General features: G+C 35.0%; 1 protein-coding gene across 9 annotated transcripts in view; it reads right to left on the bottom strand.

Annotated features, from left to right (window-relative positions):
- Positions 1-16522, bottom strand: part of HMBOX1 (homeobox containing 1) — a 185280-nt gene that overhangs the window by 40747 nt on the left and 128011 nt on the right. For all 9 annotated transcript variants that reach the window (XM_019799297.2, XM_034661353.1, XM_034661354.1 and 6 more), the window contains exon 6: positions 15730-15883. In XM_019799297.2, coding sequence (XP_019654856.1) covers positions 15730-15883 — 154 coding nt within the window. The remainder of the gene's footprint in view (positions 1-15729; positions 15884-16522) is intronic.

Genomic DNA, 16522 nt, shown 5'->3' with positions numbered 1-16522 from the left:
GCAGTTGTCTGAGCCACACCCAGTCTACAGTTAAATATAGAATTTAGTTTCTGGAACTATTGGTCTTCTTAACCTTCACAGTCCAAGTATTCACTGAAAAAATTAAAAGTAAAAAGGAGAAAGGAAAGAGACTGAAACCAAATTCCAAGTACTAATACACTGTCCTGGGAAGAGTTCCAAAATGCAGTAAATACAAGAGAATTAAATTACAGAAGCCTCAAAGCAACATTCTAGAAACACACTTTACAAACTGATTTGTCTCTTCTATGCTGATTCTATCAGGATGTATAACACACTTATATAAAATGTATTTGTGTACTAGACTTATGTCTCTAATTCAGATGATATATTCAGGCTGTATAACATGTCAGGTTAACAGCAGTGAAACCAAATTTAGAGCTATGATTTAATTTTGGTTTGTTATAGTATTGTGGTTGTGATGCTATTTTTGCTCATGAAGAGGTACTTTTATCCTAAGAAGCTATTTTTAGATGCTTAAATTTTGGGGGAAGAGACACTCTCAAGCTAAAAATTTTAATACTGATTCTTTGCCTGTTGGGGAGAATATTTTGGGTTTATTTTTAAAAGCTGATTTTGGAGACTGACAAAAGTTAAACAACAACAAAAAATGTTTTCCATATAATTTCAGAGGGTTCTGGGCTTTAGTAATGACTTTGTTTTATATTGCTCACTGAAGATGAACGTGGAAAGAATTAAGAGGAGCAAAAAACATAGTATAGGTATACTGTTTCTATAAAAAAATAAAACATACAATAGTTTTAATTACAAACACACACAGAGGTATTCATTTTGCCTCCAATTTCCTGGACATACCCAGACACAGAGTCATCATTCAGCTACGTTAATGAAAATTAACTGCAATAAGTACCCTAAATACACAAATCTGGCTCCAAAACTACAACTCTTAACCACTATATACTGTTGCTTCTACCTGTCACAGCTAGGTACTCTTACATTTATTCCTGTCTTTAAAGTCTTCTCCAAGTTCCTTCTCTTTCTATCTTGCTTAATTGGGTTGAAAAATCATATAAGGAGATTTGAAGAGATTATCTATCTCCCTTGAAGCCAGAATAGGTGCGTAGCGAGGTCTCATTCTTTCAACAGAGCCACACCTGTTTCCACAGCTAAAAGAATATCCTGCCCAAATTGGTGAAAGGGTAAAGGAAAGGAAAAAAGGAAAGAGTACATTAGAAGCCTTGCTTCTAGGTCATACAGCCTCCAGCACTTTTTTTTTTTAAAGATTTTGTTTATTTATTTGTCGCAGAGTGAGAGAGATTTTATGTATTTATGTGAGAGAGAGAGAGCACAAGTAGAGAAGCCCCAGGCAGAGGGAGAGGGAGAAGCAGGCTCCCTGCCGAGCAAGGAGCCAGATGCGGGACTCGATTCCAGGACCCTAGGATCATGACCTGAGCCAAAGGCAGACGCTTAACCGACTAAGCCTCCTAGGCATCCCAAGCCTCCAACACTTCTGACCATAAACTCTAAAGACATTTGAAGTCAGCTAGGTTCATCATCCCTCTAACTCCTGTCACCTGAAAGTATCTCCTTCTCCATCCCCAGCACTTTGCTTCATACCTAGTAAGTATCTTGTTGAATGAACAAAAGAGCGATTAGGTTTCCTGAATAAAAGACCCACTTGAGGCTCATGGTCATGAATTTAAAATGAGATCAGTCCGCAGGGTTTTAAATTTTTCTCCAGCCATATTTAGCTGCAAAAATGCAGAAACAGTATAAGCAAAAATGAAAGAGATAGATATGACCAGGGTTCATTCATGCTCGTGGCTCTAACTGCACCTGATACAATGATGCCTCCTAAGTCTCCATTTCTAAAGACAATGAGATCTCTTAACATCCTGAAATGAGTTCACAGTCAAAGCTCCAAGTGGAAAGAACTTTAATGGAAAAAGAATACTGGCTCACCACCGGTTATGAGGAAGGCGTTCTACTGTGTGCTTTACATACGTGATCTCATACAACTCTTCTCATAATAGCATCTCCATTTTACAGAAAACTGAAATTCTCAAGGATTAACATTAAGATGAAGCTGGGACTAAACAGTAAAGTCTGTATGACTCTGAAGCCCACCTGCTTTTTACTATATCATAATACTTAACTCTTCTTTTTTAAATATTTCAATTGGGGTTAAGAGATGTTTTGTCCAAGAATGATTTGTCCAAAGTCAAACTATTTTCTAATGGTACAGATACTGTCTCCCAGAGGAATGCTCTATGAACATCACGAGTGTTAAGATCTCTTTTACACTTCCTGCTTTGTCATCTCTATGTTCCATCTATAACTAGGTTAGGCTGTTCTTTTCCTCATATTTTTTCTGATACCTATTACCTTCTATCCATTTTGTTTCCCTTTGCTTTGATATTACAGTTGGGGCCCTCATCATTCACGCATAGATTACTCTAACAGCCTCCTAGCTGGCCTCCACTTATCCCTCTTCCAATCCATTTACATGTGGGCTAGTCATGGTCACTTCCTTTTTCTGAGGCCCTTATCTTTTTTTTTTTTTAAGATTTTATTTATTTATTTGACAGAGATAGAGACAGCCAGCGAGAGAGGGAACACAAGCAGGGGGAGTGGGAGAGGAAGAAGCAGGCTCATAGCGGAGGAGCCTGATGTGGGGCTTGATCCCATAACGCCGGGATCACGCCCTGAGCCAAAGGCAGACGCTTAACCGCTGTGCCACCCAGGCGCCCCTCTGAGGCCCTTATGTATAAACTGTAAATAAAAAATATATACAGTATAAAATTTTGAAGGTCAACTGTCATACAGAATAATTATCAATATGATCAATAATTATATATGAACTGTAAAATCCTACTCAAATGTAAGTTAAGATATATGAGGGCAGATACTACACCTTATATTTATTTTAAATTTATTTTCCCTTGGCTCTAGGCATCTGGTATATGTGTTCAAATACATACTAGATTGGCTGATTTCTTCCCTATCTTCCATACTCCCACTGATATTACCTAATGGACCAATCTGATCAGGTACAATCTCCTTTATGAAAAAGCCTGAACACCAAAGCTGTGGTATAATTAAGCATGGTACTTATTTAATTATAGCATGCATAATATGACTAAGTCCCGTATAATCAAGTAGAGACGCTCTTAATGAAAAACCCTATGTCCTGCCAAAAAACTTTGTGATAATCTATAATATTCTTTTTCTGATTCTCTAATTAGTGAACTCCTATCATCCACCAAAATGCATCATCATTTTGTTTAAGTCTTACTCTTTCCTCTGTTTGTTTGCATCTTATGGACCCATAAATTCAAGTACCCATTTTCGTAACAGCATTTATTCCTCAGTTCTATAACTGCTTATATGATAGTGCTCCCCCGCCCAAGCTGGTGAGGAACTATATTTTAGGGTTAACTAAAGAGTTGAGGGAAAGTTCTCCTTTATAGAGGATTCCAGCTGATTAATGCAGAAGAAATGAAAAAACTGGAATGTAACCATTACAAAACAAAAAAGTGACTAGGAAAAAAAATCATCAGTGGATGACAAAATAGTGGTTTTCAGTCCTGGCTGTATTGTAAAATCACTTGGGAACTTTTCAAATATACCTTTACCTATGTCCAGTTGGTCAAGGGTAACGTCTCACTGATATTTTTAAAAGCTCCCGGGTGATCCTAATATGCAGCCAAAGTTAAGAATCACTGCCCTCAAACCATTCACGAACTTTCTAATAAGTGGATCAAGATGATAGCACTGAATCTCATGATTAATCTTATAGTTAACTAAAAATGGGACAACCAGACATAATGTGCCTCCTTACACGATGTACTAGTAAGAACAAAGTAGCAGTTATGGGCCCAAAGAGCTAAACTAGAACCTAATGAGTACTCTAGATCTAACCACCAATCTACAGAAAATAAGAGGTCATGTTAAGAGACACATATGAGGATGTAAGAGGCCAAATCTAAAATGTGGGACATGCAATACAACCAATGTCTTTAACAAATAAACAGTATGAAGAAAATGTGTGCGTGTGTGTAAGGAACTGTTACAAATTAAGAGATTCAAAAGACATAGTCACCATACGCAGTATGTAAAAATACATTTGATAAACAGGTGAATGAATGAATAAGTGAATTAATGTTAATTAAAGAAAAAACCCAATCGTTATAATGAATAAATTATTAAATCTTATACTCTGAAAAGCAAGACTAGATGTGGGAAAGGATGCAGAAGTAAAATAATTTTGATATGGGAACTAGTGAAATATTTATCTGTTTCTGTCACTGTCATATAGAAAATTTTCAAAATATTTCAATGGACTTAATATTTGGTTTTTAATTTATATTTGTATTTGCCTTATGACTTTGAGTAAAAAGAAAAACAATAACAAATCATTATGGGGCAAATATAACCATTATTTTTTCTATTGGGGATGAGATACAGTTGTTCTGTATCAGAGCTAATAAAATTTTCTACAATGATAGAAATATTCCATATAAAATTTTCTGTGATAGAAGTATTGTCTAAAACTATACATGACTACTGGACTCTTAAAATATGGCTAGTGTGACTGAGGAACTGAATTTTAAATTTTATTTCAAGTAATTTAAATTTAAATAGCTACACACCACCACCGTAACAGACAGTACAGTTCTAGTTGACTACAGCTCTCCTCTCTACCTGCAACATTTGCTCTTTCCTTTTACCTAAGGCACTCTTACCACATCCCCCATTATAAGATGTCACAGCACCATGAACCTTTCCTTTCATACATATATTACCGTTGCAATTTTGTGATTATCTGATTAATGTCTGTCTCTCCAACCTGATTGTAAACTCCAAGACTGCAGGAACTATTTATGTTCCCGATCGCATTGTAGAGTGACACTCATTTACTTGTTAAGAAAATGCTATTATTAGATAACATTGTGCAGTTGAGTTTTTGTGATAATGAAGACTTTTCATTTCCCGTAATTCCATGCAATTTGATCCAAAATTTAGATCCTTAACACATATACAATATATATATAAAAGTAGAGAAAGCTGTACCATGAACCCCCAAGCAAACATTACCAGGCTACAGAAACCATCAACTTACAGATAACACTCTTGTTTTATCCACACCCTTGCCTCTGCCTTTCTACTTTGTGTTACTTTGAAGCAAACCCAAGATAAAGTATTATTTCATCATATTATATATTTCAGCACCTATTTCTAAAAGACAAGAACTCTAATTTTTATAAATGTAGCACCACTTACATATAAGCAACTGTTATCATAACTGAAACAAGAATCACCATTTATACAGTGTTCAAATTTCCTCAATTGGCTAATATATATATTATATATTATATATATATAATATATATATATATATAATATATATAAACCTTGAAGAAACTTAGTTATTAGATTCTTAGGTCTCTCACATAATGGACTTTGTTGACCTGAATTCCCCGTAGTATCATTTAGCATACCTTTGTTCCATATTTCCTAACCTGGAGCTGGACCCAGAGGCTTGATTTGATTCAGCTTCAATTTTGCTAGAAAAATACTTTATGTGGGTAGTGGTATTTACACCCTCCAAGAGGTACATAATGCCTGGTTGTCTGTCTTTGTTAGCAGCTATTCATGATCATTGTCAGATCTATTATTTCATTAGGAGTTTACAAAGTGATGATATTCTAATTATATTATTCCTTTTTCATTTATTAGTTGGGATCCTTCATTAAAGAAAGCCTTTTTGGTTCATCAAAGTTCTTATGCAAAATACAAGTTAAATGCTCAGTTCTGTCTTTTTACCACTTTTAAATATTTAATTGGTTCTCTAACATTCTCTAGGTGTAACCAATAATTTTAGTATCTTTATTACATATGGATTTTTAATAAGTTTGCTGGGCTTCAATCTATTACCACTGGTATTATTACTAATGTTCAAATTATCCCCATCTTTGGATAGGGAGCCTCTTCAAGTTAGCTCCTGAGTCCTTTTGATATCACTCACCTACCTATAATGGCCTTCTTGCTTTAATAAGATTTCTGGTCTTATCGTGTATCTTTCTTGTCCTAAGTCTAGAATCAGACATTTCTCCAAGGAGTGCTAATGGTACCTATGACCACAACCTGGGCCCCAGGCCAGCTAATTTCTACTAGGCTGATCATTGTTTATGGGATTTTTGAGTGAGTAAAGATGGAAAGTACACCCCGCCTTTTTTTCAAGAGAAATTATAACAAATTCAATTATTTATAATTCATATTCAAGATTTTAGTATTTCCCACCAAAATTATGGCTGGCTTCTTAGCAGAAGTTGACAAGCTGATCCTAAAATTCATATGGACATACAAAGGATCCAGAATAGCTGAAACAATCTTGAAAAAGAAGAAAGTGAAAAATTCCTATTTCCAGATTTCAAAATTTACACACAATAAAACAGTAATCATAACAGTGTGGTATACAGATCAATAGAACAGAACAGAACTGAAGAGTCCCCTCAGATTTATAGTCAACTGATTTTTGACAAGGGTACCAAGACTAATCAATGGGAAAAGAATAGTTCTTTCAAAAGTGCTGGGACAACTGGATATCCACATGCAAAAGAATGATGTAGGGTCTCTACCCCACATCATATGCAAAAATTAACTCTAATGGATCAAAGACCTAAATGTAAGAGTTAAAAGTAAAAAATGCTCAGAAAAAAACCACAGAAATAAATCTTGCGTTTTGACTTAGGCACAGCTTTCTTAGATAAGACAATAAAGGTACAAGCAACAGATGAGAAAATAAATTGGACTTGAAAATTAAAAGCTTGCATGCTCCAAAAGTTATCATTGAGAATATGAAAAGACCACCCACAGAATGGGAGAAAATATTTGGAATCCATGCATATCAGATTGGATAAAAAAATAAGACCTATCGATAGGATGTCTGCAAGAGACTCATTTTAGACCCAAAGACACCACGAGATTGAAAGTGAGGGGATGGAAAACCATTTATCATGCTAAGAAAGCTGGGTTGGCAATCCTTATGTCAGACAAATTAATTTTAAATCAAAGACTGTAATAAGAGATAAGGAAAGACACTCTATCATAATCAAAGGGTCTAACAAGAAGATCTAACAATTTTAAGTATTTATGCCCTTAACAAGAGAGCAGCCAATTATATAAACCAATTAATAACAAAATTAAAGAAACACATCAATAATAATACAATAATAGTAGGGGACTTTAACACCCCACTCACTGCAATGGACAGATCTTCTAAACAGAAGATCAACAAGGAAACAAGGGCTTTATAATGACACACGGGACCAGATGGACTTCACAGATACATTCAGAGCATTCCATCCTAAAGCAACAGAATACACATTCTTCTCGAATGAACATGGAACATTCTCCAGAACAGGGGTCACAAATCAGGTCTCAACTGGTACCAAAAGATTGGGATCATTCCCTGCATATTTTTAGATCAAAATGCTTGAAACTTGAACTCAATCACAAGAGGAAATTTGGAAAGAACTCAAATGCATGGAGGCTAAAGAACATTCTACTAAAGAATGAATGGGTCAACCAGGAAGTTAAAGAAGAATTAAAAAAAATTCATGGAAACAAAAGAAAACAAAACTGTTCAAAACCTTTGGGATGCAGGAAGTAAACAGCAATACAAGCCTTTCTCAAGAAACAAGAAAGGTCTCACATACACAACCTAACAATATACCTAAAGAAGCTGGAGAGAAAACAGCAAATAAAGCCTAAACTCAGCAGAAGAGAATTAATAACAATTAGAATAGAAATCAATGAAATAGAAACCAAAAGAACAGTACAACAGATCAACAAAACCAGGAGCTGGTTCTTTGAAATAATTAATAAGTTTGATAAACCCCTGGCCAGACTTACCAAAAAGAAAAGAAAAGGACTCAAATAAATAATATCATGAATGAAAGAGGAAAGATCACAACCAACACTGAAGAAATACAAACAATTATAAGAACACATAATGAGCAACTATATGCCAACAAATTAGGCATTTCTCCTTCTGGAAGAAATGGATGCATTCCTAGAGATGTATAAACTACCAAAATTGAAACAGGAAGAAACAGAAAACCTGAACAGACCCATACCAGCAAGGAAACTGAAGCAGTAATAAAAAAAAAAAAAAAACCTCCCAAAAAACAAGAGTCCAGGGCTGGATGGCTTCCCAGGTGGAATTCCACCAAACATTAAAAGAAGAACTAATACCTATTCTTCAGAAGCTGTTTCAAAAAAATAGAATTGGAAGGAAAACTCCCAAACTCTTTCCATGAGGCCAGCATGACCATGATCCCAAAACCAGACAAAGACCCCACCAAAAAGGAGGATTACAGACCAATATCCCTGATGAACATGCATGTAAAATTTCTCACCAAGATACTAGCCAGTAGGATCCAAGAGTACACTGAAAAGTTTATTCACCACGACCAAGTGGGATTTATTCCTGCTCTGCAAGCATAGTTCAACCTCTGCAAATCAATCAACGTGATACACTACATAAATAATAGAAAGGACAAGAACCATATGATCCTCTCAATAGATACAGAAAAAGCATTTGACGAAGTATAGCATCCTTTCTTGGTTAAAACTCTTCACAGTGTATGGATAGAGGATAAAAGCCATATATGAAAAGCCCACAGCAAATATCATTCTTAATGGGGAAAAACCGAGAGCTTTTCCCCTAGGGTCAGGAACATGGCAGGGATGTCCACTATCGCCACTGTTGTTCCACATAGTACTAGAAGTCCTAGCCTCAGCAATCAGACAACAAAAAGAAATGAAAGGCATCCGAATCGGCAAAGAAGTCAAACTCTCATTCTCTGCAGATGACATGATACTCTATGTGGAAAACCGAAAAGACTCCACCCCAAATTGCTAGAACTCATACCGGAATTCAGCAAAGTGGGAGGATATAAAATCAATACACGGAAATCAGTTGCATTTCTACACATTAACAATGAGACAGAAGAAAGAGAAATTAAGGAGTCAATCCCATTTACAAAATCGTAAGGTACCTAGGAATAAACCTAACCAAAGAGGCAAAGGATCTGTACTCAGAAAACTATATAACACTCATGAAAGAAATGGAAAAAGACATGAAGAAATGAAAAAACGTTCCATGCTCATGGATTGGAAGAACAAATATTGTTCAAATGTCTATGCTACCTAGAGCAATATGCACATTCATTGAAATCCCTATCAAAATACCATCAATGTTTTTCAGAGCTGGAACAAATAATCCTAAAATTTGTGTGGAACCAGAAAGGTCCCTGAATAGCCAAAGCAAATTTGAAAAAGAAAACCAAAGCTGGTGGCATCACAATTCCAGACTGCAAGCTCTATTACAAAGCTGTAATCATCAAGACAGTATGGTACTGGCACAAAAACAGACACATAGATCAATGGAACAGAAGAGAGAACCCAGGAATGGATCCTCAACTCTATGGTCAACTAATCTTCGACAAAGTAGGAAAGAATATCCCATGGAAAAAAGAATTTCTTCAACAAATAGTGTTGGGAAAATTGGACAGCCACATGCAGAAGAATGAAACTGGACAATTTCCTTATACCATACACAAAAATAGACTCAAAATGGATGAAAGACCAAGTGTGAGACAGGAGTCCATCAAAATCCTAAAGGAGAACATAGGCAGCAATCTCTGTGACCTCAGTCGTAGCAACTTCTTGCTAGACACATCTCCAAAGGCAAGGGAAACAAAGGCAAAAATGAACTATTGGGACTTCATCAAGAAGCTTTTGCACAGCAAAGGAAACAGTCGACAAAAGCCAAAAGACAACGGACAGAATGGGAGAAGATATTTGCAAATGACAATATCAGATAAAGGGCTAGTATTCAAAATCTATAAAGAACTTATCAAACTCAACACTCAACAAATAATCCAATCAAGAAATGGGCAGAAGACATGAACAGACTTTTTTCCAAACAAGATATTCAAATGGCCAACAGACACATGAAAATATGCTCAACATCACTCGGCATCAGGGAAATACAAATTAAAACCACAATGAAATACCAACTCACACTAGTCATGTCTAAAATGAACAAGTCAGGAAATGATAGATATTGGCAACGATGCAGAGAAAGGGGAACCCTCTTATACTGTTGGTTGGAATGCAAGCTGGTGTAGCCACTTTGGAAAATAGTATGAAGGTTCCTCAAAAAGTTGAAAATAGAGCTACCCTATGACCCAGCAACTGCAGTAGTAGGTATTTACCCCAAGGATACAAATGTAGTGATTTTCAAGGGGCACCTGCACCCCAATGTTTATAGCAGCAATATCCATAATAGCCCAGATGTCCATTGACAGATGAATGGATAAAGAAGATGTGGTATATATATGTAATGGAATACTACTCAACCATCAAAAAAATGAAATCTTGCCATTTGTAGTGATGGGGAAGGAAGTAGAGGGTATTATGCTAAGCAAAATAAGTCAATCAGAGAAAGACAATTATATGATCTCACTTATATGTGGAATTTAAGAAACAAAATAGAGGATCATAGGAGAAGAGAGGAAAAAATAAAACAAGATGAAATCAGAGAGGGAGACAAAGCATAAGAGGAAATAAACTGGGGACTGTTGGGGGGGTGGGGGTGGATTGATGTGGTAACTGGGTGACAGACATTAAGGAGTGCACATGATGTGATGAGCACTAGGTATTATGTAAGACTGATGAATCACTGACCTCTACCTCTGAAACTAATAATACATTACATGTTAATTAATTGAATTTAAATTTTAAAAATTAACTAACTAAATAAAATGTCAAGGGACCAAAAAAATACTTGGAAACCATTGTATTATAAGGGACTTGTACTTAGAACATATAAGGAAAACTTACAATTCAATATAAAGACAAATAACCCAATTTAAAAAAAGAGCAAATGATCTGAACAGACATTTCACCAAAGATGAAACAGAAAGAGCCAATAAGCATATGAAAAGATATTCAAACATCATTGGTTAGGGAAACACAAATCAAAACCACAATGAGAATCTACTTCTGCATATACTAGGAAGATTAGAACCAGTAAGACAGCAATAACAAGTGCTGGTGAGAAACTGGAACCATCATACAGTGCTTGATGGAATATAAAATGGTACCTACGCTTTGGAAACTGTCTGGCAGTTTCTCAAAAGGTTGAACACAGTTACCATACGACCCAGCAATTCCACTAGTACACAAATTTCATTGATGGCAGCATTACTGATAATAGCTAAAAAGTAGAAACAACCCCAAATGTCCAACAACTGATGAATGAATAAATAAAATATGGCATATCTACACAATGGACTATTATTTGGCGACAAAAAGAAATGCAATACTGAAATGACCTACAACATGGATGGACCTTGAAAACATACTAAGTGAAAGAAGTGAGTCACAAACAGCCATGTTTGTATGATTCCATTCATAGAAATGTCCAGACTGGGCAAATCTATATACAGGAAAAGCAGATTAATGGTCATGTAGGGTTGGGAAAGATGGGGGGAAAAGGAGTGACTGCCACAGGGTACAAGAGTTTTTTGGGGGGTGAAGAGAATATTATAAATCTGATTGTGGTTGCATAACTGTAAATACACTAAGAAGCACTGAATTGTACACTTTAATTAGGTGAATCGTATCTCAATAAGGCTGTTATTAAAAGAATACAATCAAGATAAATTTGTATATGCACACACATATACAAAATTATAGTCTTTTACTGATATTTTATGTTTATCTGTTTTGCACTGAAAAATTTGACTACTAATAACACCATGATTGTCTTACCTATATCTGTATCTATACAAATAAAAAAAGTACCTGAATAACAATATTACCAACATTAGTAAAAGCAAGGTAAGATTTTTTTGTAGTTCTTTTTATTCCTAAACTGTATCCGACCAAGACGCATAGTCAAAATACTGTTATAAAGTTATATGATACAGTTCATGAATATTTAGGTCACACATTTGTTTCCTTTTAGTTATTTTTAGGGGTCACCTTCCCCCCATTTCAACCTATTTTTGTCTTATAATTACATAAAATATTTACAGTCATAATATGAAAACATGGTATAGTTAGATAAGTCGAGCTTCTATTCTTGCCCCCTCCAATCTGTTTTTTTTTTTTCTCTTCTATTGGTAACCACTTTATTTTATGGTGTATTCCTTCATCTTAAAACAAATTATAAACAAATACATAAATGATAGCCTACTATATACAACTGACACTGCTTTTTTTAACAGTATATTCTGAAGATCACTGTATATAGAAAAGTATTCATTCCAATGGATTAAAAAAATACAAAAAAAAAGCCTTACAAAATATTTAATAGTGATGGTACAGAAGGACACAGTATGATTTTCATTCTGTAGAAAGGAAAATTAATTCCTTTTGCTGCTTCATAGCACTCTATTATTTGAACCTGGGCATCCAACGTATGATTTCACTGTAATTTATTCACCCAGTCCACTACCAATAGACACAAAGGTTGTATTCAATATTTTGATATTATTGCAAACAGGGCTGCTATATTTATACTTTTGTCAGTTTATCTCTGGGATAATTTTCTAGAAGTGAGAATGCTGAGTCAAAGGGCAAATCCATGGGTAATTGTTCCCAATACTGTCAAATTCCTGTCCATGGAAGTTGCTACATTTTGCATTCCCACAAGCAATGTATGAGAGTGCCCATTTCCCTATAGCTCAATCAATAAAAAATGTTATGGAACTTTTGGATTTTTGCCAATGTGATAGGAGAAGAATAGTGTCTCAGTGTAATTTTAATATGAATTTCTCTTACTATAAGTTAAATTGAACATCTTTTTATATGTTTAGGAGGCATGTGCATTTGTTTTTCTGCTGATATCTAGTTTTCTACAGAGTTGGTGGTCTCTCTCTTTTAAAAGTTGTTTATACATCAGGGATAATAATACGCAGCAAATATTTTTTCCAATTTTTCTTTTTCTTTTTTTACTTTGTTCACATTTTTTTCCTCCCCAAAGTTTTCCTTTTAATGTATATAATCAGATTTATCAAACCTTTCCTATATTTTGGATTTTGAGTCCTAGTTAGGAAAAATTCCACCATTTCCAGGGTACCCGTATTTTCTTCTATTATTTTATATGGATTCACTTTTTTGATTCATTCGAAATTTGTCTTGGGGTATGGTATAAAGAATGAATAATTTTGGACTTATATTAATATTTTGAGTAAGCCTAGTACTTTGCTGGCTTTACAGTCTATGCATATATATTTATTCACCTATTCAGTGTACTGAAAAACATCACGCATTGCTCTGAGGCCAGGGAATTTTATAATCCATGTTAGAAAATAAAAACCCAGGGGCGCCTGGGTGGCACAGCAGTTAAGCATCTGCCTTCGGCTCAGGTTGTGATCCTGGTGTTATGGGATCGAGCCCCACATCAGGTTCCTCCGCTATGAGCCTGCTTTTTCCTCTCCCACTCCCCCTGCTTGTGTTCCCTCTCTTGCTAGCTGTCTCTATCTCTGTCAAATAAATAAATAAAATCTTTAAAAAAAAAAAAAAGAAAAGGAAAAGTTCCACTTTCACAGAATGAAATCATACCATGACCCACTGCTATTAAATACTTTGAGAGGCTTTTGCATTTTTGCAACTACTGGAATAAACGACATATTTTCTTACTGGTTGTGCCAAGTAAGATAAAATTAGACCAAAGATAACCAATTTCTGGATTAAAAACATTTATTACTTAAAATTATGGTCAGAAGGTGAAAATTAAGATTAAATGGGAGTTTTACACAGGGTAAATGCTCATATCTTTTTTTGGGGGTGGCTGGGCTTGAACTCACAGCCCTGAGATCAAGACTGGAGCCAAGATCAAGAGTCAGATGCTTAACCGACTGAGTCACCTAGGCACCCCTCAATATTTCTGTAACTGAAATTTGATCACTGTGATTCTGTGGGTAGTTTTTGTTGCTTTGGAAAAAAAAATAACTGCAAAGCTTGCGAGGTTCAATTTTGAAAATGCATTAGGAATATCACCTATCATTATTAATATTACCAATTTTAACAGTAATCTTTCCTCATACTGACATTATGTGATAAATGTATATTGGTGTCTTTGTGAAAAAATTAAATGGTTCAATCAGTAGCAAAATTAGAACTTACACCAACGAGAAACTAATACCAAATCTTATTTTGTTACCAGAGGAAAACATATACTGCTGCAAATAATTAAAGTTTGATATTATTTAAATTCGTATCTGTTATGTGGTAAGTTCTGAAGAAATTTTTTGAAAGAATCAAAGATCCTAGATGAGAAAAATAAAGCAGACTGTAAATGTCAGGGCTCTTCTCCTCTTCTACTGCTCAAGCATATAAGGACTCGTTATTCAATGAATGGCCTCTACTAGAATTTACAATAAAGAGAATAAGGAAAGCAACATATGATAACAGCAATGAATAATCTACAATCTCATTCTGGCTACTTCAAGCAAACTTTTTAATTTCAACCCAATCACAAGAACAAAAACCAAGGCCTCAAATTTGGCATTTTCAATCTCTCTCTATTTTAGGTAGTAATGTCTAATGAGCTGGGAGATAATCAGGAAAGAGGTAGAAAGAGTGATGGCAAAAGTCCTGGATGACATATGGTTCACAACTGGCTATTGAAACACTTCATTTTATAGATGAAGAAGTTACTGCTCAGAGTTTGTGACCTGAACAAAGTTGCACAGCCGGTTAAATGGCAAAGCCAAACCCGGGTTACAGGTCTTTGACTGAGTCAAATGCTCTTTCCAGTTTGCCATTCGACTGGTCAGATTAGATAATTGTGAAAAAAAAAAAAAGTGAAGCTGGTTCAATGTAAATATGTATTCTATGTCAGCTTAGAAGTTAAACCCAGTTTTTTTAAACACTTAATTCCATTCTTTTCCATTATTTAAATTATTGCAAAATCTCAATATGAAAATTCAATTGTTTTTACCTTTATATTCTTCTTCTCTATATTTAATCTTAGGAAGAAATAGTTTTCCAATGGAAAACATTACCTATTGAATATAAAACTCTCCATTGAAACAAAATTCCATACACGTTACTTATAAGTAGGAGACTAAAAGGATAATTCTACTACAGGATCCATCCTAAAGACACTGAACATTTAATAATCATATTTAATTAATTTATACCATTTCAGATAGGAAAACTGAAGATAAGGTCTAATTCCAGTCTAAAACATACTGAGTACTTACTATGGATCAGATATTGGTGCTATAGTCAGAAAATAAATTACCAAATCAAAGTAAAAATGTGTATTTCAAACCTTTCGGACTAAGCTCCTTTAAGCCATACTTCTGACTGAAGAAGTAAAATCTGAGCAGCCTCCTCTATAACTATTCAATATTTTTGATGAAAATAAGAGTTTGAAGAGTGTTTCCAAAACAATATAAAGATTTAAATTAAAAAAATTCTTCTAAAGTTTCCAAAATTACTTAGAACATTAAGTTATATTCATAGGTGCTAAATCCAGTTTTATGACTTCTCAATGGTAAAATCATCTTATTTCAGTAATATAGCACTTATAATACTCCAAAATACATTTAGAGATAGAACCCCGATCCCAAATTACTTGTCTGGAAAGTGTCCAAATCTATCTAAGGTTTCTCTTTTTCCTAAGGTTGGGAGATTGCTCATGGGAAAGGACACATGTACCTTTCCATGACAGCCAGGCACTCCTTTCTCCAGGTAAATCGACTCCCTCGTCGTAGTCGGAAGGTGCCAGATGTGGCAGAGACTGGGGGAGGTGTTTGTCTCCACTCTGGGTCCTCTATTGGAATGGGGGCTGGTCTCATACTTAGTGTAGCCCCTGAAATAAACAAGACATTTTTAGCAAATATCTTGCAATTTACTAAAATCAATGACAAATATAATCATGAACTCAACAATAATAAATTTTTGTCCTTCCATTGGAACTTGCAAGCCAAATACATTCGATATTTACATTAAAAAAAAAAAATCCCCTGGGCCTCTCATGGTGCCTGCCCCATGCCAATGCAAAATGTTGCCTTGAAACGACTGTCTAGCTTCTGTGCCATAGGCTACGGGCACTGGAGTAACTTGCACTGTGGGGGGGGGGGATAATTTGACCCAAACAAAAATCCAAAGGGATAAAAACTCTTCCTTAAAAAGTTTATCAATAATTACCTTAAAAAGTCATTTTTTTGGGGGGGGGGGTCACTTGTCTTTTATCTTTTTTTATGTCATCTTTTGAACCAAAGCCCAAAATTTATCTCTTTAGGGGAAAAGGGAAGTATGGTCTTTGAACCAATGACAACTTAATCAGAGTTATCTTCTGAAAAATCTTTCTTGAAATTTCTATCTGAGAGTTTTAATCTTTTGAACAATATACACTATACGATCAGAACCTTTAATTACCACTCAAAGGGCTCTTGTTATTGAGAAAATGGAGCCCTTAAAGAGTGTATGCAGGAGATGAATTTAAAAT

This window comes from Ailuropoda melanoleuca, chromosome 5, assembly GCF_002007445.2.
Source record: "Ailuropoda melanoleuca isolate Jingjing chromosome 5, ASM200744v2, whole genome shotgun sequence".
NCBI classification, from domain to species: domain Eukaryota; kingdom Metazoa; phylum Chordata; class Mammalia; order Carnivora; family Ursidae; genus Ailuropoda; species Ailuropoda melanoleuca.
The sequence above is the reverse complement of the archived record's forward strand: the minus strand, read 5'-3'. Positions and strand labels throughout refer to the sequence as shown.